This window comes from Typha angustifolia, chromosome 6 (genome assembly GCF_048772165.1).
Source record: "Typha angustifolia cultivar Huaian chromosome 6, ASM4877216v1, whole genome shotgun sequence".
NCBI classification, from domain to species: Eukaryota; Viridiplantae; Streptophyta; class Magnoliopsida; order Poales; family Typhaceae; genus Typha; species Typha angustifolia.
In genome coordinates, this window is record NC_133244.1 from 5647602 (window position 1) to 5674937 (window position 27336).

At 35.9% G+C, this 27336-nt stretch overlaps 2 protein-coding genes across 4 annotated transcripts in view; both read right to left on the reverse strand.

The window, feature by feature from the left end:
• Positions 1-10199: 10199 nt before the first annotated feature.
• Positions 10200-13490, reverse strand: LOC140761693 (pentatricopeptide repeat-containing protein At5g66520-like). Of its 2 annotated transcripts, none has more exons than XM_073099124.1 (2): positions 11693-13490; positions 10200-10815 (listed from the first exon to the last, which is right to left on the reverse strand). In XM_073099124.1, the coding sequence occupies exon 1, from the start codon at positions 13442-13444 to the stop codon at positions 12029-12031; it is 1416 nt and encodes a 471-aa protein (XP_072955225.1). In that variant the 5' UTR covers positions 13445-13490; the 3' UTR covers positions 10200-10815; positions 11693-12028. The 2 variants fall into 2 exon arrangements, with proteins under 2 accessions (XP_072955225.1, XP_072955224.1); XM_073099123.1 differs by having other exon boundaries at positions 11683-13490.
• A 227-nt stretch (positions 13491-13717) lies between these two features.
• LOC140761798 (ATP-dependent DNA helicase Q-like SIM) overlaps positions 13718-27336 on the reverse strand; it is a 28365-nt gene continuing 14746 nt past the window's right edge. Inside the window, exons 12-17 of one of the 2 annotated variants that reach the window (XM_073099295.1) lie at positions 23256-23355; positions 23089-23172; positions 20977-21064; positions 19324-19437; positions 15596-15688; positions 13718-14325 (exon numbers count right to left, since the gene is read on the reverse strand). In XM_073099295.1, the coding sequence (XP_072955396.1) occupies positions 14017-14325; positions 15596-15688; positions 19324-19437; positions 20977-21064; positions 23089-23172; positions 23256-23355 (788 nt within the window). In that variant the 3' untranslated portion in view covers positions 13718-14016. The remainder of the gene's footprint in view (positions 14326-15595; positions 15689-19323; positions 19438-20976; positions 21065-23088; positions 23173-23255; positions 23356-27336) is intronic. The other variant, XR_012104620.1, reaches the window with a different exon arrangement.

Below are 27336 nucleotides of genomic sequence, written 5' to 3' on the forward strand. Positions count from 1 at the left end.
AATTAGGATTAGGGAGAAATGGCCAAAGCCGATTTATGGTCAGAGAGAGCCCTATTAGAGTTTATGATGAAGCCCGCCCCGCTAATTTTGTTGGGATTCAAAAATGAGTCGTTAATGTTAAACTTTAAAAACTCTAGCGGGTATTTAGAAGAGAGGGTAAGACGGCATTCTTAGATGGAGGATGTCGTTTCCTGAAAATTGTCCAATGTAATATTATTGGGATAAAGTCAGATATTTGAAAGGACCACCACAAATAGAGGAATGGAGAAGGGTTCCATGGGGAGGGAGAGATCCTCCTTCAAAGAGCTATAGTCCATTTTTTTTCAAAAATGGTGACTCGAGTCCAAGGCCTAGTAGGTCCATGGATTGGTCCACGAGGTGGACACTAGGTTGTAGCGAAAGAAAAGGTGGGCCAAGGTCTCCTCATAGAGCTCGCAAGTTGGGCAAACTAATGCAGAGCCCAATTGAATAGACTGTAAGGTGTTGCACATTGGAACACAACTTTCAAAGGAAGATTTGATTTGATTTTTCTTTTCTTTTTTGTTGAGAAGCAGAAAGGGGCCAGAGCAATTTCCAACCATTGTAATTATTAGAGCTAGAAAGATTGATTTATCGAAAGTGAAGAAACACACTTTTAGCTAGGGGTGTAAATGGCACGAGCCTGAGTGAGATAGCTCCAACTCAGGCTCGACTCAGAATTAATTTCAAACCTTTTTTAGAATCAAGCTTAGCTCAACTCAATTGGAGCTATCCAAGCCCGAGCTGAGCTTGAGCTTGAATCAAGTTTATTATTAAGCCATACACTAGACTAGTCAAGTCGAGCCGGATTGAGCATGAGTCAACCCCAAGCTTGAAACTAGTCAATCACGACGAGGTGGAGGAGGAGAAAGAGGAGGGGGAGGAGGTGGTATGGAGGAGGCGATGATAGCTTGAGGAAAAGGAAGAGGAGGAGGCGTTGACGACGTGAGGAAAAGGAAGAGGAGGAGGAGGCGCCGACTTACTAACAGAGGAGGAGGAGGAAGAGGCAAAGGAGGCGTCAACTTACTGACTGAGGAGAAGGTGTCGACTTATTGACAAAGGAGGAGGCTTGTCTACAGTGGAGCAAAATGAGAAGGCTTGTCGATTATGGAGAATGAGAAAAGAATCAATTTAGAGTTGGGTTTTGTGAATGCTAAGTTAATGTTTGGATTTTGGAAGATGAATTTATATCAAGCCGAGCCTGAACAAGCAAGCTCTGGCTCTAGCTCGGCTCGAAACTCAAATCGAGCCTAAAACTAAGACTCAGGCTTAGCTCAAGCTGAGTCGAATCGAGTTGAGCTCGAGTCGCTTGTTCACTTTGATACCCCTACTTTTAGCAATGGTCTTCCCATTAGGACGAGACCTCTAGATCTTGAAACGGAAGACAAAGCTCAAAAACCACCTCATAAAGAGTCAACCAAAAAGTTGAAGAACCAGAAGTTTATTCCAAGTTTTGTGCACAATCAAATTAGGCACACCATGGATCTTGTGAATCAAATTCATATTCACAAAAATAGGCAAACAAGACATCTGGGACTGAACCAACTCAAAGATCTTCAGTCAAGAAGGTCAAGCAATTGATACTTACAAAGTGACGAGTTTAAAAAAGTCATCACATATAATAGTAGTGGCATTCAAGATAAATGACCAACCAGTAAGAATGCATTTTCTTTATAAGCCGTCAAAGAGTAGAGAGTACCATATATTAGCCTAGACCATCTTAATCTAATCTCTCTCAACCTAGTCAAGCATAGTAAGAGCATTCATGGCCACAAAGACCACACGAATAAGCTGCATGTCCTTAATGGCCATGCCACCAAGATGCTTAGCATGGAGAATCTCCCAATAGACGAGATGAAGCTCATGCTTGTCATGACCATCGTCCCAGAAAGAGACCCACATAGCAACTTTAGATATACAATCTACGACGAATAAAAATGTCCATGTGGAGAAGATAAGGTGGACCAAATTTGAGTTAAGGAGATTTTAGTCAAACTTATAAGGTGCTACTTAATGCAGAGAAAGAAATGCTTCAGTGAGGCTTAGGTGAAATATGGCTCCCATATATGAAAAAGAAGAAGAAGGAAGGAATCAACATTTGCATTAAAGGTTTGATGATAGATTTGTTGAATAAGAGATGAGAGAGTTCAAAGGGACCAGCACTCCTACTTAGCATGATTGAAAATTAAAGAAGCCAATCATAAGAATAAATTGAAGTTAGACTCCAAATTACAACCTAATATTATTTGTACATGAAGAAAAAAGGCATCAATAAGATTCAATAAACTATCATAATTCCTATAAAACAGTACAACATTGACCAAAATAAAACAGTACACATGCAGGCTATAGGGAAAAGAAAGGTGATTGACAAAGATTGGAAAAGTGAAAGTTTAAACGAAAAAGAGGGTAATGAAAATTATACCACAGTAGAGATTCAGAGAAAATATGAGAATAAAGTGACAATGAGAGGATTAATATTATTAGTAGGAAGAGAGTAGTCCAGTACAAAAATGGGGAGGGAGATGAAGATAATTTTAGCACAAATGAAAGAAAAAATGATGAGATAATTGTTTTGAATAAAAATCCATTGACAAAGGAGTTATTTTAAAATATTTGGGTCTTAGAGTTACATTATTATTATTTTTCATTTAGGAGGTATAAGTCAATACATCATCAGAGTTCACAAAGTGCAAATAAACTAAATCAAAATTTCTCCTTTTATCTTTTTATCAAATATTTCCCCTCTAGATCCAAACTTACTATATTCTAATTTGTAAATAATCCACTTTGTTTTTCATTTATAGAGTTATTATTGGGCTAGAGAAAATTATCTACTACATAATATTGTAGTAGGTAATATATCAAGGATTCTAGGTTTTTATTCTTTTAAATAAATTATTGAACTACTTTCAACAACATAAAAACAACAATAAATTGACTCGCTAGCTGTTCTGTTGATTAGCTTGCTAATCATAGTAGAATCATTGGCTATGGTTATATGTGGGATGGAGAATATTTTTTTGATCGGTCTTCTACAATTGTTGGCTTCCGACTCTAATAGAGCTTTTTGTAACTGTGGAAGTTAGTTTATAAAATCTTTTTTTTTAAAACACAATAAATATGCCTCGTTTTATTTTAGGAATAAGCTCAATTCTAGAATACATATTACTACTTGTTATCCATGAAATAAGGTCTTTATTTTAGGAATAACTATTCTTTTGTTCCCTTATATTCTCGAATAATAATATAATAATGAGTTTTGATGTAATATGAAGGGAAAAAATACAAAAAAGTTATTTTTCTTTTTTTATAAAATTATTATAAATACTTTTTGATTTGATATAAAGTAAGTTGATGTGATAAATATCAAGAGTAAGTTAATAACTGTGTTAGTTTGTGGTATAAGATATAATTTAGATTAATAAGGAGTTGTGTTAGGCAAGGGTATCAGATAGCCCTAATTTTGGCTCCAACTTGTTTGTAGTGGGGGTGAGTTTTGAACCATCACAGTAGCAAATCAATATAGACGTGGGCCTAGTGCGACAGCAGTAGTGCTGTCAAAAATGCTCATAAGCTTGTGAGGCTTGTAGACTCGACTTATTTAAAGCTCAGATCGGGTTCTAAATGAGCCAAGCCGAGCCGCTATCGGCTCACTTCAAGCTCGAAGATGTAGCAAACTAGCAATATATATATATATATATATATTGTATATGTTCACATGAATGATTAGAATTTATGTTAATTATTTTTTTGTATCACTATATATTTGTATGAGCTAATTTAACCTTATAGGATTTATATTTTTAATTGTTTACCTTCAACCCAGATGCTCAGAACCAGGAGGCTTATGTCAAATTTTATCCAAGTTTTTATCAATTTCAATTTCATATAAACTTTTTGTCTAATTAATTAAATTAATCTGGAAGTCTGCAGTTAATTCTTTTTTTAAATTAAAATTTTGGGCCCCGGGAAGGCATTAAGTATCTCCCACTGGTCCTGTCTCATCACCGTAGGGGTCTACTCTTGGTTGGCTGTTTTGCATCCAAGCCCTTGGAATTTCCAAAATTGCATAGTCCATTTACACGAGTTAGAGCATTTTACTCGATAATCTTATTTCATTTTCAAAATTGACTTATCAGTACCAAAAAGGAGGGCCTCGACAGAAATATTTCTTAATCAGAGGGGTTTATCTGATAAAATAGCAAGGAATCCTGGCGGTGCCCCCCACGTGTACTATACTATCTAGAGTAGAGTGAGGCTGGGAACCGGTCAAGGTACCGCAGGGTGGTAAAGATAAGACTGCACGGCGTGATGCGACGAATCACATCGTCCGATGCGTCAGTTAACTCTAACAAGTCCGCGTGATCCGGCGGTTGTCGTATAACGAAATAGTGAATAGAGCGATCGCATGTGATCCCGACACCGGCGGTGACTCTTCGCCGGAAAAGGTCAGAAGTGTAATAAATATTAAATCAAGGAGGGAGTTTCCCATACTTACGTGTATTTATTACAGGTTACTCCCTGTATGTCCCGTATTTCTAATTCAGTCCATGTATATCCAAAACAAAAGAGCAATACTACCCTTCTTCTTCGCTTACTTTATAAAAAATAAAGCTAATTCTAAAATAGATTTTTATTTTTGTTATTCTAAAAATGAGATCTTATGTTTATACATAATTAGAAATTTATGTTTTATTTTTTATAATTTTACTATTTATGCTCTTTAATTTGATATAAATGAAATTAATGGGATACATTTTAAGAGTAAATTAGTTAACTTAAAATACCTCTGCGAATGAAAGGAAGATAAATCATAAAACTACCGTCTCTTTCTCTATTTTTTTTATCATCTATGAGCCCAAATGCTAGATATGGGTTGGATAAAGTGTCAACCCTCCCTAGATATAGAGGCACTTTAGGCCTCACTAAACTTTTAGTTGTCTAGTCTAGGTTTCAAGTCATATGTGTTGTCGAATAATTGTTTCGCTGTCAAGACTTGCTCCAAGCCGTTGCATTGCCAAGCCAACCGCACCGCCGAACCATCAACCGAATCGAGGCAAGCCACCAAAACCACCGACCACTAAATAATTTCTCCACAATATTGTTTAGGGTTGGAGTTGAACCTCATAACCTCCTTGATCATAAGAAAGGTACCTACCAACTCTATTATAGTTCGTTAGTGTCTCTCTCTTCTAAACATAGTGTTAGAGTTCAATTAATTGTTAAATTTATAAAATAATATTAGTGAAATAACCCTTCCTGTGTGCATTAACTGCAGACAAATATAACTTTTCCATACGCTCTCTTCTACGGTGTGGATAATTCTTTTTATTAGAAATAATTATCAGTTAACACATTTTATGAGTATTTTCAAACTTTTCAGAAATTAATATTATTTTTTAATAAAAATTATATATTTACTATATTAAAAAAAATTAAGTTTCTCGCTCCTACGTAGAGAGGAAACAACCAATGGCATGTGACAGAATAATTGTCCTGCTATTAATTGAAAATTTTAATTGTCTCCCTCTTTAAATCACTCCATATAATTGTTACACGTATATTTTACTATTTTAAAGTATTTTTATAACCTAATTCATTATTTTCTCTAATAATTCTCATTTAACATCCTAATATTTAACTAAATTATTAAAATACCCTTAATATTCTCTCTTATTTTTTATATCTTTTTACCATATTTTTTACCTATCTTTTTCACCGTCCCTGTGTGTCATCGTTGCTGTAGCCACCATCTTTCCAATATTTCCCCTCCTCCTTTTCTTCCTCTTCTTCTTTTTCTTCTTTGGGAAGAATAAAAAATTAAAGATAGGAGCGATTTATATATTTATAAATTATTTTATATATTATAATAAAATATTTTATTTTTAGTAAGGCTTATAAAATCATCAAAAACGGAATATAAATTATAAAATAATTAAAAGATAGGGTGTGATTTGTAAAAATCTCTACCGTTTGTTTGTCTGGTTTTATTGGAATTCAGGTAGCTAATATATAAAAAGAGAAACAGGGTGTAAACTGTAATAAATAGACCGTAGGGCTCTAAATGAAAAAAAGGGCCCTATTAAAGGAAAAGGGCGATGGCTCTTCTGACCGGCAAAAGCGGTCAGTTTCGGGTACGCTGCTTCTGGTACGAGATCTCATATCATATGATTCTTTACCCCCTTCCCCCGTCCCCCCCCCCCACCCCCCCTCCCTTCCTTTCTTTTTTCACTTCTCCTTTTTAAGAGAGAGAAAGTCTGATGACCGAGAGAGAGAGAGATAAAGCGCCACCGTCCCGATCTGATTGACCGAATTATTTGACGGCCGTAATTCCGAAAATGCCCTGATGACGTCACGGAGACAGGCCTTTTCCCTGGAGTTGGGGTCCACTGTACACGCCTAACAATTTTGCGAAAAGGTCCTTTTGAAGTTTAAGCGTGGCCCTTTTCAATCTTGAGGATTTCTCAAGGAGATGGGTTTATAATATTTAAACCTCTATAATTTTTTATGTTTAATACAATGTACGAAAAATGTCTAAAAATTTAGGAAACATCAAAAAAAATAATAATAATAATTCATATGCATGAGCCTTAAAAATTAAATAAAGTACTAATTTACTTAAAAATCAAAACTTCGATAAATACTAAGATGGCTCTCGTAAATTCGTACGGTTTTCATCGTAATCACGTAAGTCTAAAAATAATGATGTCTAGCGTCTGGTGCTCTAAAGAGTTATTGGATTATATCATTTATATCAAATGAATCTTGTTGTCTCTAAGGATGTGTAGATAATGCGTCCGAAGATACTGAGGAGGATAATAACTAATATATAAATCATGTGATTATTCTAAACAATGAATACTTGATGAACCATAGCTCGTTGGAGTTCAATGGAGTGAGATTGCGTTGCCAGAGTTTGTCAGAGTTCGTTGGAGCTAGATCTCTCCGTTAGAAAATAAGAGTGAGAATAAAAGAAGAAATGAGTGAAAGAGAGAAAGTGAGAAGAAACGAGTAAAGAGAGAAAAGAGAAAGAGCTTGAGGATCGAGTCAGATCCATAATGGATTTGGCTTGGTTTGATCAAAATTTGTTGATCTCGATCTAGATCGGGTTCGGCTAATCCGACGAACCTTGGTTAATTATATTTGGACTAGACTTAAAAGTGCTACCCCCCCCAAAAGAAAAAAAAACTTATCAGGATAAGCTCCGAACTTGATTAGTTAGTCTCATTTCTTAGTCTTGAATTTTTGAAGAATAAAGTTGATTAGATATAAAAAAGATAAAAAGATGTTTGGTAAATGAACTAATTTAAGGGTTCCTGAACCGATTTAAGAAGTGTTCCTTAACTCAAAACAAACAAGGCCTCAAGGGTTGTGAGCTCAACTTGAGCTCTAAATGAGCCGAGCCAAATTAAACTTAGCTCGCGTTTGGCTCAAATAGACTTGATATAATATGTATATATATAAACTAAAATAAATGTATAAATGTTATATAACATAGGTTGGTTAAAGTAGTGATGCGAACCGAGTCAGATCGAATCACATCAAAGGGAGATTAGGCTCAATGGATTGGGTCTAATTATCTTATTTAGTTATTTGGTTTAGTTAGAGTCTTAGCAGGTTAGGATTCTATTTAATTAGCTAAATCCAACTCTACGCAGTTTTGGGAAAATATTTGCTAAATATTTTACACATATTTAAATAATATCAAACAAGTTGGATAAGGTTGCCAACTTCCAGATCTACAACTTTGATAATATTTCAATTAAAAAGAAGAAATAAAAAACTTAAACATCTAAAATATTTTAATTTGATTTTGAAATTTCTTAAAGCTACTAATATTATTTTATATCTATTTAATTAATTTAATTCATACATATTTTATTTAAAAAAAATAACGTTAGAATGCTTAGTAGCACGAAGAATAAAATATATGGTGGAATGTTTTCAGAGAATTTAAAAAGTTGAATTAGGCGAATTGCACAAGAAAATTCTCTACTTAATTTATTAACAGTTTTGAGCTCATTAGCTTTTGAATAACAAATTTGAGCTTTTTTACTCGTTTAGCCCGTATATTTATACGCCAATCTTTATAAAATAAAAGTATATATTTTGCATATTTTTTTAGTATAACTTACATACACGATTAGGGGTGAAAACGGGTCGGATTAACTCCGACCCGACTCGCTATTCGACCCGACTCGGATCGGATTCGGATAAAAAATTTCTATCCGATTCGGATACGGATAGAATTTTTGAAAAAAATTCGGATACGGATTCGGATACGGGTCGGATATATTTTTCGGATTCGGATACGGATATCGGATATCCGTTTATCCGCATATTTTTTTAAATGATTTATAGTTTTTTAGTTTGCTTATTTAAATAGTAAATATTAATATTGTTACTAATAATACTTTATATATTATTTATGGAGATTATTTTCTCTAATTTTATATATTTGCCATACAAAAAAAATTATTTGTTGTAAAACTCTTAATAATTTTGTGTTAATTATATCTAAATAAAATATTATAATTATTTTAAATTCAATCAATATCCGTTTAGGATCCGATATTTTATCCGAAAATTATCCGTATCCGTTTAGTTAGGATATGGTTTTAAATTTTACTATCAATTAAATATCCGGACTAAAAATATGGATCCGGAGATGGGTTTAGCACTATCCGATCCGTTTTCACCCCTATATACGATACATGTCATTTTTCACTATATTTGGATGCGTATAAAAATTGAAAATATAATTTTTGTTATGATAGTTTTTTTTATACTTTATTAGAGCTAAATAGATAAAAGAGGCTTAAAAATATAATTCAAAAATTGAGGAGTATAAAATTAATTGCCAATACCATAAATAGAGATTTTTTCATACAAATTATAAGTGTGAATTACAATGAAATGTTTATTTTTGTTGATAATTTCTAGATGAAAGTTACTCTTTTTTATTTTTTTTGGGACATTAATTAGTCGTTATATAAGTATTAAAAAGAAATATGGTTGGAGGTAGTTACCTCAACCCTATCCTAGTAAGGTAGTAGTCTATGGTCTATGGATGGTGTCTTGGAATTCTGGTAAATTCTGGAGGATACTTTGGGAATTGGGAAGGTAATTAGGTAATAGGCATGATGATGTGGGTTTTTTGAGGAATGGGAGAGACCATAGGCTAATAGGGAATGTGGATTAGAGGGCTATTAATTTTTATTTTATAAACAAAAAAAAAAGAAAGATTTTCCCATGATTTAGCTAAGAGATAATAAATAATGTTGATTTATTTGCTATTTTCTTTCTTTTTTTTTTTGGGTTATAAATTGAACTCATTTAATCCGTTTATAAAGAAATGACTGGTGAATCGAAGTATTGTAATTATTTTATTACGTCAGATATGTAGTAACTATCTTTCGGAAGTTAAAAAATAAAGATAAATTAGTTAGAAAATTAATTTCCAGTGAAGGTTTTTTCTCTTGGTTAAGTATTTAGGTTTTGTTATAAGTTGCACCTATTTATTGAATGGATAAAGGTTCTACTGTTCTTTTTAAGTCCTCCAGGATATATGGTAGGCAAGCTTAGAACTTATTTTGCATTGTGTCTGTGTGTGAAGATGGCCCTATTGAATTTGGTCTGTTGTAAGCCCATTCTATGTGTGGGATGACTGAGGAGAATTTGGCCTACATATTAACCAATTTTTTGTGGGAGAGGATTAATTTTTTTTTTCCTCTAAACTATAATTAGTCCATGAGCTGAAAAACTATATAATTAGTAGATAGACTAGGATTAATGGCGGTTAGTAAAATAACAGTAGTATGTTATATTAAAATTATAAGAAAAAATTGATGAGTCTAACTACAAAATCTACGTAAAAAAATATAGGGTGTTATTTAAAATTTTCTCCGGAAAATAAATACGCTCTCTTAGGCACCAACTCGAAGCCCTAATCAATTGTCTAAGCACTCTAAATTGATAGTAGATTTTGTTCCTGAATTTAGGTAAACCATATAAATATTGTACTATGGTGGTATGGATGTTCCTCTATTGTTGTTCTCTAATTGTTGTGCATATATCTGTGAATGTTGCGTGCTCTATTTGTATTTATTTTGTTATGGTATTGTGGCAAGCATACGTTCCTAATTGCATTATAACTTACAAGCAATCATTATGTGGAAACAATCTCTCTGATAACAAGTGAATAACATCACAAATATTTGCCTCTGTGAACCTAAGGAGCCTCATACACTTTGATCAACAAAAAGAAAAAAAGAACATTGGAAGCTTGTTCACTCTCAGATCTTAAAAGAGTTTGTGACAATAATAGAAGAAATCAATAATGTAAAAGATCTACAATGCCAATTCCAAATAGTTTAAGTCGGTTGACAACTTTTTAATCTTCATCTTCATAGTGGTCTTACTTCTTCGAGAGCATTGATAGAAATATCCTTCACTGTATAGAATTATCCTCGCTATTTGTTGCAAATGAATCATGACGACCATAAGGATATAGAGCTAAAATCTTCAGTTGCATATGACGTAAGCTGACGGCAAACCTGATGGCATCGTCCATCGCTGTTCGAGCAGTGGCCAGTGCTTCTCCCATCTCTCTGTTGCTTATATAGTGTGAATTGAGCTGAAAGAGGATCTTGTCATGCCTGTCTTGGAACCTCAATACCCTCTCCTCTGCTTGCTCCAGAGCCTCCGTCACGAGCCGGAGCATCTCCGTGATGTTGTGGCGCCTTTGCCATCTTTTCAGCTCAGGCACGCTGAGCAACACCAAGGAAGAAAGCCCTGTGAAAAAGGAAAGGATGTGAACAAGACCCATGGAGGAAGTGAGAGAAAGAGAGATGTAGAAGGGAAAAGAGAATGGTATGGATTCCTTGCTTTGGCATAAGGCTAACCTCAACAGCTATAAAGCAATTCAGAATAAATCATATTAAGTCTGTCACATAAAGAAGCTGCACAATAAGTCAGGAATGTTTCTCCAAGAGCTCAGCCGCTTCTCAGGAATCTTGTTGCTTTACTAGTAAAAAAAGAATTTCAAATGGATATTTGCATATTAAGTCCTCTCTTTACAAGTATGGCCACAAAAACAACAGCTGATTAGTTCTTGTTTAGGAGTCAATAACCATCAGCTTGTAAAATATATTTCCAGCATGTTGTTTTCTTGCCAAAATGCCCTCACAGATGGTATTTCTTTTCTCAAAATCAGGAGATTTATGTGTTATCCTAGATAAAGGACCTTTTGCAATTAATTATATTTGATTTTTCAATTTAGTATGTAAACTAAGTGCATGTATTTTCTACGGTTGATGCTCATTTATATTATAATAGAGTGCACACAATTTACAAATAATATACGCATTAAAATCTATTATTGCAAATCAAACAAATCAAATGCAATTAAATTGCAAAGACCCCTCCTAAATAATAATAATAATATAGGTTGCATAACCAATGGACAAAATGAAAGATAAACTAGACAGCAGAACTGATCTTCTTTCTTTTCTACATCTTCCAGCTACTCATAAAGAGAGAAGACTTTAATTTTGTCAAGTTCAATAGATATCGGCCACTAATTTAGCTATCTTATATGGAAATCTTATTATGCACTCATAATCTAAATAATTCATGATAGGGTGTCATGTTAAAGCTTACCAGCACGTACCCAGTGCAAGTTGGAGTCACCAAAACAGAGAGGTAAGACCGTGTAAATATTCTCATCCTTCCGATACCACTGATAAGTGGTGAGGGACTCCATAGAAGTTTTAGATAAGCCTCTGCCAAAATTAATTGCTGTCATTTTCAGAATCTGTACATCCATACTTTCCAAGTATTCATGCCAATTCCTCATTGGTGTCATTTGATCGAACATTATGTGAGACTCTGATTAATATCCTTCCTCAACTACATTGGCAGGAGCCTTCAGAAACCAAAAGAAGCTCATGTCTCTCTAACAACAGATTTGTGCATTCATGTCAAACTTCTCGTTGCTCTCATTTGATTAAAGACTCTCTGCAAGGCTCAGACCAGCATTCTTCCTCAATCCCCTCTCCTTCATCCACCTCCTCAGCTCCTCAGCCTCTCTCCATCTTCCCATCTCTGCATATAAATTAGACAACACCACATAATGCACAATATTCCTAGGTTCCAACTCCACCAGCCTTCTCGCTGCAATCTCGCTCAGCCTTGAGTTCCCACGAGCTCTACAACCAGCCAAAAGCGATCCCCAGATCACTGCATTAGGTTTGAATGGCATTTTTTCTATGAAGTCAAGTGCCGCATCCAAAAGGCCAGCCCGACCAAGGATATCAACTGCACATCCATAGTGTTTGATCCCGGGACCAAATCCATATCTCCCACTTAAAATCGATTCAAAAATTTGCCTACCTACATCAACCAACCCTGAGTGGCTACAAGCGCATAATATTCCAATAAGTGTAACAGAGTCAGGCCTGAACCCCTCAAGCTCCATCCGATAAAACCACCGCAATGCCTCATTGCCACTCTTGGCCAATGCAAGCCCTCCAATAACAGAATTCCATGTATAAACATTCTTCTCCCTCATGCTAAGGAAGACACTCATACCCACATCAATCCTCCCGCACTTCCCATACATGTCTATCAAAGTAGTCCCCAAAACTACATCAAGTTCCCATCCACTCTTCCTAAGATAATCATGAATCCAAACACCCATATCGAGCGCGCCGTGTGCAGCACAGGCGTCAAGCGCGTTAACCATGGTGACACGATTCGGTGCAACGCCTGAAAACTGCATTGTCCGGAACGCTGCTATGGCGTCACTGCTTCTTCCACAATTGTTATACGCCTTAATCAGTGTCGTCCACGCGACGACTTCTCTCATCGGCATTTCGTCGAACACTCTCTGGGCACCATTGATATCGCCGCAAACAGCGGAGTAGTGCTGCAAAAGCGAGTTGCGGACGTAGAGGTCGGAGCTAAAGCCGGAACGAACGATGTGGGCATGGAGAACTCCGCCATGGAAGGGGTCGGAGATGGAATTGAGAAGGAGCGGGAAGGTGTACCTATTGGGGGAGACGGAGGCGGAGAGCATGTGGGAGAAGAGGAGGAGAGGAGGGAAGGAAGACGGGCGGGGGAGGAAGCGGAGAAAGGAGTTGTAGAGGAAGACGTGGGGGCGAGGGAGGAGGGAGAAGGGGGAGAAGGCGAGGGGGAGGCGGCGGAGGATGAGGGCGGCGCGGAGGAAGGAGGAGGAGATGGTAGTGTCGGAGAGGAGGTGGCGGCGGAGGAGGAGGGAGAGGAGAGGGGGGAGGTGGGAAGGGGAGGTGGTGGTGTTGATGCCATGGAGGATGCGGCGGGCGATGGAAGAGAGGTGGGAAGAGGAGGAAGGGAGTGGGAGTGGGAGTGGGAGTGGAAGAGGAAAGGGAAGAGTGGAAGGCATCAAAAGTCTTCTTCTTCGCTATATAGTTTTATATCCACATTTGATTTATATTCATATCAATATAGTCCAGATATAATTTTATATCGGAATATAGATTGACTACAATGGAGTATGGGATCCATTCTTATACCTACCAATAACTCATCCATATACCATTTCAGAACGAGACTCAATCAGAGAAGGCGAAAGCCAGATAACACCTTTGTAGAACAAATGGAGATATAATTTCTCAACAAAAAAAAAAAAAGGAAATGTATCAAAAGGAATGATAATAATAATTAAGAAATTGCATAAATTAACTGCTGCTTGAGGCATTAGAATCAAAGAAAGGGTTGTCTTATATCCCCAGAAATTAGTAGCACACTCTCATGCCAATCACAGGCAGGGTTTTATTCCCAGAATTGGCATGTGTTGGGGTTAAGAATGCACAAATCTTTTGATGGACCAGCAAGCATACATATATATTTGATATGACCTACTTGATCTTCATTCTTGTCATTATAATCTCGCAGACCCCTTCGACGGTCAATGTAAGAAGAAGATGTCTTGAACCTTCCGACAATTCTTTGCAGTCAGCTTTTTTTGCGTTTGGACAGTTTCACTGCTAACCGCCCCCTGACTGTGCTCGAGGCATGACAATCCTTTCGAGAATGTCTCTTCTTTTTCTTCCTCCTGCTTCTTTTGCCTTCAAGCCTTTGGCGGCGTATCTCAGGATCAGCCCAACCTTGTCCCCACTCGGAGAAAGTAGAGTAAGGTTTGTCAGTCTTCTCTGACAGCAACATGTCTGCCTCAGGGTATGCATACAAAGGTTCTTCTGATTCGGAGGTTAAAAATTTCAATCCAGCATCAGTTAGCTCCGGGTAGCGTATTGATACACGAGGCTGCAAAGAATCAATCATCAGTTGAAACCACAAAGGGAATCATTAAAAAGGGGCTCTGAACTTGAATCAAACTCAAATATGGTGCTAAATCAACCAATCAATATAAAATGTGGGGTTTCAGGTTAACTATACTACTACACACCTGCTGTGACAGCGGTCAAAATCACTATTTCAAGGGACATAGTGCATGATACTCTCTACACGGTACATTTTGAGATACAAAAATATAAATGGTGAAGATATAAATATCATAGAAAAGAAAAAGAGCAAGCAAGCCTTTTCTCCAGCTTAAAGAGAAGCTTAATAGACTGCCTTATATCATTAGTTAGAAAGTTCATATAGTATCATAGCAAATTTGTAAAAAGTAATTCCCAAAATAGTGAGAATCATGCATATCCCAACTGAGCATGGAACTAGGATGAAACAATGAGTAACAGCATGCCTTTTGAGGTTGAGGGGAAGGGATTTCAAAAGGTTATGCTGATGATTGCTTGATACCAAGTTCACTATCATGTTGTTCCTCAGTCGTGCATATGGATGCAAGGCTTCTTCTTCAAGACTTTGGACTTCCTTGAATATCTTTTAAGCTGACATGTTGAGGATTGCTTGAATATTAGCTAGATCAACTTCCATTCACCAAAATCTTGAAAACAATTGAGTTCAAAGAGATTCCTACAGGATAGATCTAATTTGTGTAAGGCCCAATTTTAGGGTCTCAACTGAGATATTCTAATCTTACAACTTATATGTAATTGCTTCCAACTTTTGCAGTCTATGCAAATAAATCCATCAAGCATAACTCACATTATCATCGGTAATCGCCAAAATAGCAACAGTCAGATAAAGTGATTTGCTAGAAAAGGATGCTTACACAATATACTTTTAGGCATTTTATTGAGCCTTTATTTCTCTATCTACTCCACCTGAGGGTCTAAGGTTCATAAAATGATAGGTGACAAACTCTTGGAGATTCAACGTTTTAAAGGCAAGCCATTAAAAAGGGGTAAACCAACAGCTTGTCTATCATTTTACAATAAGTATCTTTTTAACAAAAAAAAATTTCTTGTAAGTTAAATGGACATCATACCAAGACATCATTATTACTTTTTGTAACACAAGAAAATAGAAAAGACATTATTATTTGTTATTTTGTTTGCCACACAAGAAAATAGGAACTTTTTGATTTACATATGTAGTACGGAGATGATAATTGGACTTCTGTTGCAATCTGAATTGTTAACTAATAGAAGTTGCAATTTGAATTGCTTACTAGTTCATCTCCTTCTCTGATGTATCCCATGCTTTCTAGTATCCTTGCAAGACCTTGCCACCATAGTCGATCGCTTGCAGCAAATTTTGGGAACTGTAAAAGAGGCCAAAAAAATTCAACATATCAGTTTAGAAACTTATATACCATTAAAAAAAAAAGAACAAGAAAGCTGATGATTAAAAGCAAGGAATGACTGATAATTTAGCAACATAACTTTTTCCTAATTCCTGAAAATGACTCATGTTATCATTATTTGCACAACAGGGTTCGCCTTATTTCATTATTTTGCAGGAAATCCTCCACATTGAAGATATATCATTGAGAGAAATAGGAGCAATGCAAGTTGGTACTTTCAAGATAACCCAGCCCCTTATGAAAAATTACAAAAATAGGAAAACAATATTATAAAAAGTGTAAAAGGGCAGCCCTACTGTGAGCACTTCCATCTGAATTATATCTGCCAAGCTGGAACTGCCCTAACTCCTCACAGAACTTAGTTTGGGGAATATAAGTCCTAAATTTAATATAACAAAATTCCCATCATATCTTTGTCATCCACTCTTTTGCTCCTGTAACATTAGAGAAGCACATCAAAAAAATTTAGATTGTCTTTCTTCTTAACATGAACTCCTACGTTACACAGTCAAAACCACGTTTGACAACCATATTTAATCAATCGCTTAATAAATTTACTTAGTCTTCTTTCTTTTACTGGTAGATTATAATGCCAAAATTCAAGGATGGTGTGCCACAGGCATAGACCATGCCGACCATCAATCGGTACTGTACGACACGGCATGGCACATGCCGCAAAAGAGGGAGAGAAAAAGATAAGAGAGACTACTCACCTTCACCTTCGCTACTTGCCATCACCGCTCATTGCTTGTCACAGCTCTCACCTGCTTGTTGTCGCCGGTGTCGCTTGACACCCCTTGAGCGACGACAACAACCTTGACGACAAGGACGGTGGTGAGCAACAAAGCTACTAGGACGAGTGCCACGTGCTAGTATGCCGCTAGCACGATAAATACCGACCGACATGCCCCCTGCAAGTCGGCACAACCATCGTTGTGCCAAATACAAGTGATACCTGCCAAACTTGATAATTCTGCAGATACTGTGTATGTTTATTCTCTCTTTTCTAACGTTAGCCATCCCCAAATAGTTGCGATTTATGGATTCTATGTAAGAACCAAAAAAACAAATTTTGAGAGAAAAGGGTGTACGTGCAACACCCCATCCTTCTCAATCACACAATGGGAGTGGTTGTGGGATTTCTGGCCACTCCGAATCAAAATTTAATTAAGGATTAGGATTAAAACCTAACCTGTAAATAAAAGCTTTAATCCTATCTTATTGGCCCACCCCAGCCCCCTTCTTTCTTATTTTCTTCTTCTTTACTGTCGGAGTCGTCATCGTGGAATGAGACTATCGGAGCGTCGCCGGAGCAATCGGAGATCACCACGTGACTCCTCGGTAAGCCCTTTCTCACCCCTCAAATTTAATTTAAGTTTAATAGGTTAAAGTACAAATAACTAATTTAGAGGATCACAACTTTCTCGGCTAATTAGGTCGACCAATGGCTTCGGGTCACTGCCGCTTGTGCACAAGAGCTTCACGTTGTTGGCCCCATGCCATGGTTGCCTTCAAGGAGAGCTCTCATGGCTAGGATCGCCACTAACCAAGGAATAAGGCTGTCGGTTGTCGCCGGTGGCTTCTCCTCCACCTCGTGTAGTCGGCGTGGTCGCGAGGAGGGCTTTGGCGAGGTCGGCAGACTACCAGCGATTTTCCCTCTTTCCTTTCCCTTTCTTCCCCTCTTCTTTCTCCCTCATCGATCTCATTGGGGTCAACCCGTACCAACCTTTTCTTCTCTCGGGTTCAAGTCTAGGTTGCAGACTCGACCCGACCTTTTAATAGTAAGTTGTGGGTTGCAGGCTGACCTGTAGCCCAGTTCTTCGTTGGTCTTGGGTTGGGCCTTAGCCCAATCCGATTAGGAAGAGAAGAGAAGATGGGTTGCGGGCCAGCTGCAGCCCAGCCTAGCCCAATCTAATAGGTTTTAATCAACTCATTTTAGCCATTGAAATTAGTTTTTAAAATTCAAAAATTTTATTAGGGATAAATTAAAATTTATGTTATTTCTTTATTATTTAAAGGTGGTGATTTTTAGCACGTGGACTAAGAGACTAGAAATTTCAATTATCTTACCTAGACTTAGGTGAGTGAGTTCACTCATATATTTATTCATATTGAATTTCATACCTTTTATCAGACTACATATTTTTCTGTATGCAAATTATTTATTATATTTTCTGTGTGCAATTTAAATTTTTATAATTTTGTGCACAGAATATATAATTCAGTGCATCGCTATACTTCGTGCAAACTATAAATTTTAGCCAGAAAAATATGACCGGTATTTGGTATGACTAAAAGAACAGTCTCGGTATAGATCGTTTGCGACTTTCTGTAGTGACTCAAGCTTAACTGAAAGTTTAAGGAAAAATCATATTTCAGATCACTGCGGAGACTTTCTTTAAGTGACTTTGGTTAGATTAAGGAACAGTTCTATGATAGATTGAAAGACTTCTTAAGGTGACTCCAATCTCTCTCAATGATTAGTAGACGAGACAGGTGCGTTTCTCATATGGTGACACCTCCTGATAGCCCTAATCGGATCAGCTATGGAAAAAAAATCCGAGCATTATCTCGAGGTGACTTCTAGTTGATGTAGATTCATAGGGTATAAACCAAATTGAGATAAATGACATCATTATTATTGGGAAAAAAATTAGTATGTTGAAACTGAACATGTTACGAATGACTTTCTATTATTATTATTATTGTTACTTTAGGAATATGCTTAGTAGAAATTATCATTTTATATCACTGAATTTGAATTTTATTTAATGCCATAAATTTTAGATTTATTTGATTTTTGAGTGGATTCCATTCACTGAGCTATAGTTGTTAACTCATAACTTTTTCTCTTCTAATATTTCAAATAATGGTCAGTATGGCGACTGAACGAGATGCACCAAGACCCTATCTCCACTTAGGACCTACTCATTTACCTTTCCGTTTCTTCGGTCTTATGTTTTAAACTATTTGTTAATTCAATTCATTTAAAAACACATTAGTGATGACATTGGTTATTTTCATTACGGTTGGCTTAAATTATATAAATCAAATTCTTTTCTTTTATTTATTCTTATTATCGTGTACTTAAAAAGTATTAATAAGACTCCGTATATCTAAGCGTATTAAAGTACATGGTCAGTCATGATTCTAGTTTCAGGTCATGACATTCTAAGTGATATTTTTGTTGTCCCTTTCTTCACTTTCATTTTTTGTTGTCTTTATTATCCTAGTGAAACAGCATACTGGATATCATTTCCAAATAAAAGATGCATGGTACATCTTAACTTCCGCTAAACAGAAAATGAATCAAGTAGATTGATATCAAAAGACTGAGCTGTGGAGAATGAAGACTCAGGATGTATTAAGTAGCTCTTGTTATGAATGACATACAAAACTTGATCAACAGATTGACTAAAAAGACTACACTACTACCAATTGTTCATATATAAGTGCATAAAATGTGCTTGAAGTAGTGAAGTCTCACATCCATAAGGTGGATCACATATTATTGCAGAATCCTTCAATAATCTCTTAAAATGCTTTGAAAAGCTATTTGGAGATTATTTTCAGTAAATACTCTGGAAACAGACCTTTTCCCTCATTCTACTGATCACCATCCTAAAGTTAGGCCGGTCTCTGAGATTCCTCCTGGCCGATCCACCATACACAGTGCCACCATGAATACTAGCTTGTGAAGTGTGGCCCTGAAATTTAATAAAAAGCTACATGAGAAGTAATTGTCAACATCTTGAAGACTTCAGATAGCATGTGAGCTTGGTTAAGCTACTTTAACATTTCCCTAAATAGTTTCTTTCTATTAATGTTCTGATTTTACGTGCAATCTGGCAAAAAAGTTGTACAGATTTCACAAGAAGCAACTTCTTTCTCATAAAGAGGATATTCAAATGAAGATATAAAACAACTACATACAATAAAAGTAATTGCAACAAAAAGTTGTGTAAATAGAGCGAGATTAAATATTTGTTTTGGGACTGGACACATGAAGAGCTGGGCACAGAAGCTAGATCAAGGAATGAGATAGGACATTGGGTATCAAATGCTTCATTTTACAGGGTGCAGACCTAAGCTACACAATTAGGTACCTGGGCACAGAAGCGAATCTTGATGTTAGATTTCAGTGAGAATTCAGAGAAGCAGAACTGCAGCCCTGCTCAAGCTGACAAGTATGATTACTAGGAGCTCAAGATTCCAGGATAAATAGGACATCCACTTGTTGTAAGGAATATGCCAGTGAAGGCCAAGAAGAACACAACCTTATCCCTAATTTATCAAGAGGTTGTTTCCATGAGTTGAACCCACTGCACCACAGTGCAAGGGAACAGACCTTACCACATAAAATGACATCTTCTGAAAAAGTTGAGTTTGGTTTGGACTTGCATCGCAGCCTTGAGCTTGGACAATGTTGGGTATAAATGCCTCTCGAGAATTGCTCAAACGACAGGATAGCCCAAATAACAGGGACCATGCTGAAGAACCAAGGTTAATAATTTTATATGACATTCCTACATACCAATGCTTTTCTAGTTGAGGCTGTGATAGGACGTAAGCAACTATGGTAAAGTACAAACAGTGAACTCTTCCATTCTCACCCAAGTGTAAGCTACAAACAATGAAGAAGGAATCCTCACAGTGACACTAATTCTGAACTTCATAAACAACTATTACTTTAAACATCCAGAATTTTTGAGAAGAAACTTTCTCATTGTTAAAATCAGATCCAAGCATTTACATCTAAAGAAGTAAACATCAGTAAATGAAAATTAGTTGCAAGTTGTAACCATTGTTCATTGTTGCTATTATACATGGTTACAAGAGAATCTTTCAAACAAGTCAACTAAGTAAACTGAAGATATATATGTCTACTGAAATGATTTAGTTTGGGACAACTTCTAGATAAAATGCCCTTTCTTTCTAAATCATAAGATAGCACCTATTTGTTTGAATCCCTCTTCTAAAAGAATTAAGGGATGCAACATCTAAATTAGTTCTAGCTTTGTGCAGGAAGTGCTTCAGAATCAGCGGAGCACCTTTCCACACCTAAAGAGGAAACGGACTTTATGACAATTAAAATTAAATTAAAAAAAGATGGTAAATGAACTAATTTGATATGAAGTTTAATAAATCATCCAAAAAAAAAAAAGAAGCTCAACAAGCATTGAAAAGGGCAATGATAATGAAATAGCAGATATTAGTCAGTATATGCAAACGCGATAGACACTCACACATTCAGCTTTAAGAACCCCCATAATAATGTCTACCTCCTCCTTCAGATTTTGAATTTTAGGAGGTCCATTAACGCAAATGTCACACCTGCATAAGTACTATACTATTATAAATGCCAGGCCATTAATCTTCATTCTAAAGAATAATTGTGCACATTTATCCAACAAAAACTATGATATTCTTATAACCAAGAATTAACATGCTGCTGAGACAGTATTTCGCTGGCCAAGTGGCACGGGACATGTTTGGTGCTAAGTTTTGTTCTGCCAGCATAGGACCCATGAAGTAGGTATTCTGTGTGGAAGGAGGGAAGAGAGAGAAACCAAACCCATCACCTATTGTAGCCACCATTTCTTCATCATCGTAGCCAAAAATTCAAGGAATTACTGATGGGAGCCCATGCCATCATCAAAATGAGAAAGGGGCAGGCTTTCTTGAGTTTTTGATTATTTTAAATCTACCACTAATATTTTTTACACATCTAATTCATTTGAAACTTATATACGAGATTAGACATATGTGAAAACTGCAGATCTAGTCAGTGACTTCAATTTTTGAAGTCGTTTGAAAATTTTAAACCTCTAAAAAATTTGCCAAGTTTTAGAGAGAATTTTCTATATAAATCACTGATCCAGTCAACGAATTATAATTAAAAGTTGCTGGACTGGAAAATTGATTTATATAGAAATTTCTCCCTCATATTTGTCCATTTTTAAAATTTTTGAAATTTTCATATAGGTCACTGATCTAGTCAGCGCCTTATATTTGGAAATCACTGACTAAGTCAGCAGTTTGTAAATACACATAATCTCATATTTAAGTTTTGAAGTATATTAGACACGTAAAATAAATATTTAGGAGAGTTAATTTAGTCAAAAACTCAGTGCCCCTTTCATGTTTGTCTTATATCAGCAAAGTAGGATTCAAGAAAACCCATTTCAATCAGGTTTAACTGAAGATCGCCAATAATAAGTAATGATTTGCATCTCTATTATACCCAATGACCCCAGCAAATCATAGTGACTAACAAAACTTTAGGGTTTTGATGGCCTCTCTCACTTCCCTTCATCAAACATGCAAAGTCTCTCTATGCTGCACTATGTAGCTTATCTGTTTCTCCTCTTTTATCTCCTTTTCTCTATGAAATTCTTGCATATAGGACTTCTTTTCGTGCCAAATGAAGAGTAGAGATCATTAAACTTCAATTACTAAATCATGGTCAAAGAGGAGAGGTGATAAAAGATCAAGAGCCCAGGTAGTGGAAGCCCTAGCCACAAAAATGGAGTGTTTAGATAAACTAAAATTAAGAGTGGGCCTTTGGGTTCTTAAACCCAAGAACCCAAAGGAACAAGAGTAAAATCAGAGACTACATGCCCTACCAACAGCTTGTTCTTCCTTTTATAGTTTTATATCACAATCCTGATTAACTTAAGCAACAAAGGCCAACAATTTACATCTCCATTTCTTTGACACAGTCATGAGTACCTATAGATTTGTGTTGGCCATTATTATACATTTCTACATTTGTAAAGAGAAATTTAAAAGCAATAGTTATAGCTTCTATCTGTTTATATTGCACAAGCAATCAGATAAACTTGAAGCATATTTGAGGCTTCTAATTCTTCACTGCTTTACAGTGTCCTAGATTCTTATGTAATGTTCAATCAGTCCAATGAATATAGGTCACATAAATGACTAGTATCTTGGATCCAAAATTTAATCTCAGATTTCTTCATAATGTACTTAAATCTTCTTTTATTTCAACATTTGCCGAGACACAAGTCATGCCTTAAATGCACACAATCACAACGTTGCTGAAATTAGTTTGAGAAGCTATTTAGCTTAAGAGTTAAAGAGTACTAATGCCTACTAAAGCATGCTTCATCTTGTTTCCTTAAAATTGCTACAATCATTCATATCAAATACAAAATCAGGTAACATTTTGAATTAACCAGAACCTCCTGCAAACTTTCTCCTCTTTAATAAAGTTGCATTATTAGGATAAAAACTTGAAGCTTATTGCTCATCACACCAGAACAAGCAAACTGAATGTATAAACCATAATGATCTTCATAAAAAGAAAAGGAATTGAGAGAGGGGAGAAAACACACAAATGACATCCTTCAGGACCGAACTCTTCCCCAAAGTACTTCACTAGAGTTTTGGCTCGGCAGGTTGCAGTACTCATAGCATAACTGCAAAATAGATATAATATACTCAACTCTCACTCATGATTAAGCTAATCTGACATTCAAGATTGAAGATTCAAAAAGCATACCGGAAGCAGTCAGATAGCATTTTATATGCTTGTTTTGTCTGCTCTTCACTTCTTTGACTAGGAAGCAGTGTTGGAATTCTTAATAAGTTCGCATATAAAGCTGCAAGTTAAAGCCAAAACAGAATCAGTAGTAGAATGCAGGTAATGGGAATTAAGTTGCAATAAAGTTCTTGAATATTTACAATAAGAATAGATAGTGTGCATTTGGTTTCCACCCATTTATTGGCTGTTAAGTATAAAACAATATGTGAGGATGGTGGAACCTTTTGTGGTTCTACTGGTGGTTGATGAAAGAAGTACAAATAGGAAGTCAGCCTTGAAGGCAACTAGATTGAAAGTGTTGGGTGAAGAATGCTGCAGATGTCCCTCTAAGGTTTGTTGTGGTAGTAGAGGGGCTGATTTATGATGTTGAGGTGGAGATAGAAGGGGAAATGTTACTCAGGAAGAGGATAAACCATATGATTGGATAGGAAAAGGAATTCCATTGAAATCTGAATAATGTGGTAACAGACAATAGGGAGCTAGCCTAAGGTTGATGTCTTGGTGAAGATTCAAAGGAGACGAAGGGAGGGGGAAAATTTTATAACCCTCTGGGTGTTTGTGTTAATGTTACAAGCACCACCAAAGAAAAGGAATTGGGTGAAAATCAAGAGGACACGACAATGGAAGGTCTTCAAAACATTCATATGAAGGAGAATAGTTCAGGATGCTTCTCTCTTGGGAAGGACAAGAGTAAAACAATTTAAGAGAAGCAGGATTCACCTAAAGGTTGAGGGGATCTCCCTCCTCATCAAGCAATGAGTCCTCAACAGTCTGTATCCACTCCATTATAGGACTCTCCTCATAATTAAAAAAAAACCAGGAGACCAAAATCTCCCTCATCTCTCTATCCTCATTTATGTGTTGTAGACATAAAATCATATTGTAGTAGATATATACTAATTTATCCAAGTGTGCATATGAAAGATGATTTCTAGTTTTGATATGAATCAATGCAAAAGTTGACCAATTACACTCAAATCCACTGTATGAGGTCGTCAAGGATAAGATGTGAACAACAAGCTTTTTAAGGTTGGGAGGTTTACATGATATATCATGTTTGTCATATGATTATAAAAGAGTCCCACAAAATATTTTAGGTTTACGGCTCTAATGGATCCATTTCGGATCAATAAAACCCGTGCCAGACAATGAAGCACGTACACAGGACACGGACATGGACACGGCAACACAACAAAATTTATAAAAATAGGACACGAACATAGCATAGGACACGACAGAATAAATAAATAAGTAAATAAAATATACATAATTATTGATACATCTAAAGTAGAAATTTTCAATCTAATAGTGTAAAATACACATACATCAAGCTATAAGATCTAAGAAATATTCTTGAGAATGTATTAATCTAGATAAGAAAAAAATTTGAAAGACAATCAAAAGCATGGTTAGTAGGATCGGTCGATCCCGATCCGAATTGGGATTGGCGGGTTTGGGTCTATGAAGCACAGATACTTCATTTAGGCTTCCATACTGATATCGAATCTGTATTGGATGTCGATATGGCCCCGATACAACTAAAGAACTATCCGATTTAAAAAAATTAATTTTAATGTGGGATACGACGGGAATACACCAGGATACATTTTAAGTTATTTAAGTTAAACGGGTCGGTCTGCAAATAAAACTAGTTCAAAACCCATTAATATACTAACCAATCCGTTAATCCTTAACTAAAAACATCAAAACTGTGTGCACCACACTCTCTCCCATTCCTCTTCCTCACGTGATCAAGCTAGTGACGAAAACATCGAAAGCCTTCTCTCCCTTACGTGCCAACGACGAAAACCCTTCCTTCAATGAAGGCCTTCCTCCCTCCCTCACACCGACGACGAAAGCTTCCTTCCCCTGCGCACAAGGATTCCCTTATTGGACGAAGATTCCCTCACGCGACGGTGAATCCTTCTAGTGACTGAGGTACCCTACTTCATCTCCCTCTCTCACGCACCATCCTCCCTCCCCCTCTATCTGTGATATTAAAAACTGGGGTTTTGATTATAGTAAGCTGATCATAATTGTTGCTAAGTGCTAAATGACTAATTTTGGGGGTTTCTTTTTCTTTTAGAATTTGGGGTTTCAATCTGTTTTGATATGAGAATTTAGGGGTTTTTTTTTTTCATATTGTTCTGAAAGAATATAGAATAACACATTAGCTCACTATGATCATAATTGATGCTAAATGACTAATTTAGGATGCTATTTGAGTGTTTATGCTCACTACCTCACTGCCATGTTTCAGAAATTAATTTTTATTTTCTCTGACTAAAGCATGTTGTATTAATGATCAGTATAATCCCTGTGATCATTTTTTTTTGGTATTGTATTAAAAAAAATTTCACCTCAGTTATCAATAAAAATGGCTAGTGCTAGTGCATCCGCTGAAAGTATGAGTTCCACCGACAAAGTTGTAGATGATAATTGTCATCTTTGAAAGTATGACCAAGTTGGAGAAGATGGGGGAAAAATTGAGGGAATACTAGATTTCAATGTAATATTGTATGCAAATATGCAATTGTTCTTATTTTAGGGTGAATGCACATTTGTTGAGAACCCTAGGGTGTGAAATCAAATCTTGCCCTAAGGTTAATAGTCAGCATCTTAATGAGATGAAACGAGTCATGGAAGTGACCGAGTTGAAAATAAAAAATTCTATGGTTGGACCGGTACCTTTACCATTATCAACTCGACCACCCTCATCCTCTTTGGGAGAGATTTTTGAATATAGAAAGAAGATGGCTACTAGAAACACGTCTTTGGAGAAGTCTTTCAATTACATTACGAAAATGCCAAAATGTTTTATTTAAGCAGATTACCTTTTCATCTTATTAGAAATCTATATTACATAAGGTCATATCAGTTTGCAGATAACAATCATATATCTAATTTTTCGCCTCTTAGATACAATTTATTGAGAACCACATTATTTCTACAAGAGATGGCAAATATTGAAAGATTGTTAAATCCTATCAAAAGCACATGGATAAAAAAAGGTATTACCATTGTGTGATGGTTTGACGAATGCATGGAGGAGGCCTTTTATTAAGCTTTTGGCAGTCACTAAAAGTAGTTATATGTTTTTAGAGCTGTTAACTATGAAGGAAAAATTAAAGATAGATTATTTATATCTAAATTGATCATCAATGTAATTGAAGAGGTTGCTCGCAACATGTTGTGCAAGTGATTACTAATAATGCCCATATTTGTAAATCTGCAGGGATGATTGTTAAGAGTAAATAAAACTATATTTTTTGGACGTCATTGTGTTATGAATACTCTCAATATTGCTCTAAAATATATGTGCAGTAAAAAACTCTAATGCAAATGAGACAGTCTTTGATGAGTGCAGTTGGATATATATTGTCATGGATTGAAGTCTCCATTTAATGGATTTGAATCTTCTAAGTATCACAATGACTGAGGCAAAACGTATTTCTACAATAGCAAGCATCTTCAAATTCACAAATTTATTAAAAATAGCAAGTAACATGGAATGTTGCATGATGAAAGTCTTTATGTACATAGCAGCCAACATAGATATCTAACTGCACTAATAAAAAACTATCTCATTTGCATAGAGTTCTTCGCTGCACATATATTTGAGAGTATGCACAATGCATGGCGTCCAAAAATATGACTATAATTACTCTCAACAATCATTCATGCAGGTTTACAAACAGGAGTATTATTAGTAATCACTTACACAATATGTTGCGATGTAATCTTTTCAATTACATTAATGATCAATTTAGATATAAAGTACCTATTATTAATTTCCTCTTCACAGTTAACGGCTATCAAAAACATAAGACCACTTCTAGTGATAGCAAAAAAATTAATAAGAGGTCTCCTCCATGTATCTGTTCAACTGTCACACAAAAAGGTAATACCTTTTTTCATCCATCTGCTTTTGATGGATCTAATAATCTTTTAATGTTTGCCATTTCTTGTAGAAGTAATGTGGTTCTCAATAAATTATATCAAGGAAGTAGAAAACCAGATATATGATTATTAGCTACAA

Excerpts from the sequence above, each read along its gene's own strand:
- LOC140761693 (XM_073099124.1), bottom strand. The coding sequence starts at position 13,444 with ATGCCTTCCACTCTTCCCTTTCCTCTTCCACTCCCACTCCCACTCCCA.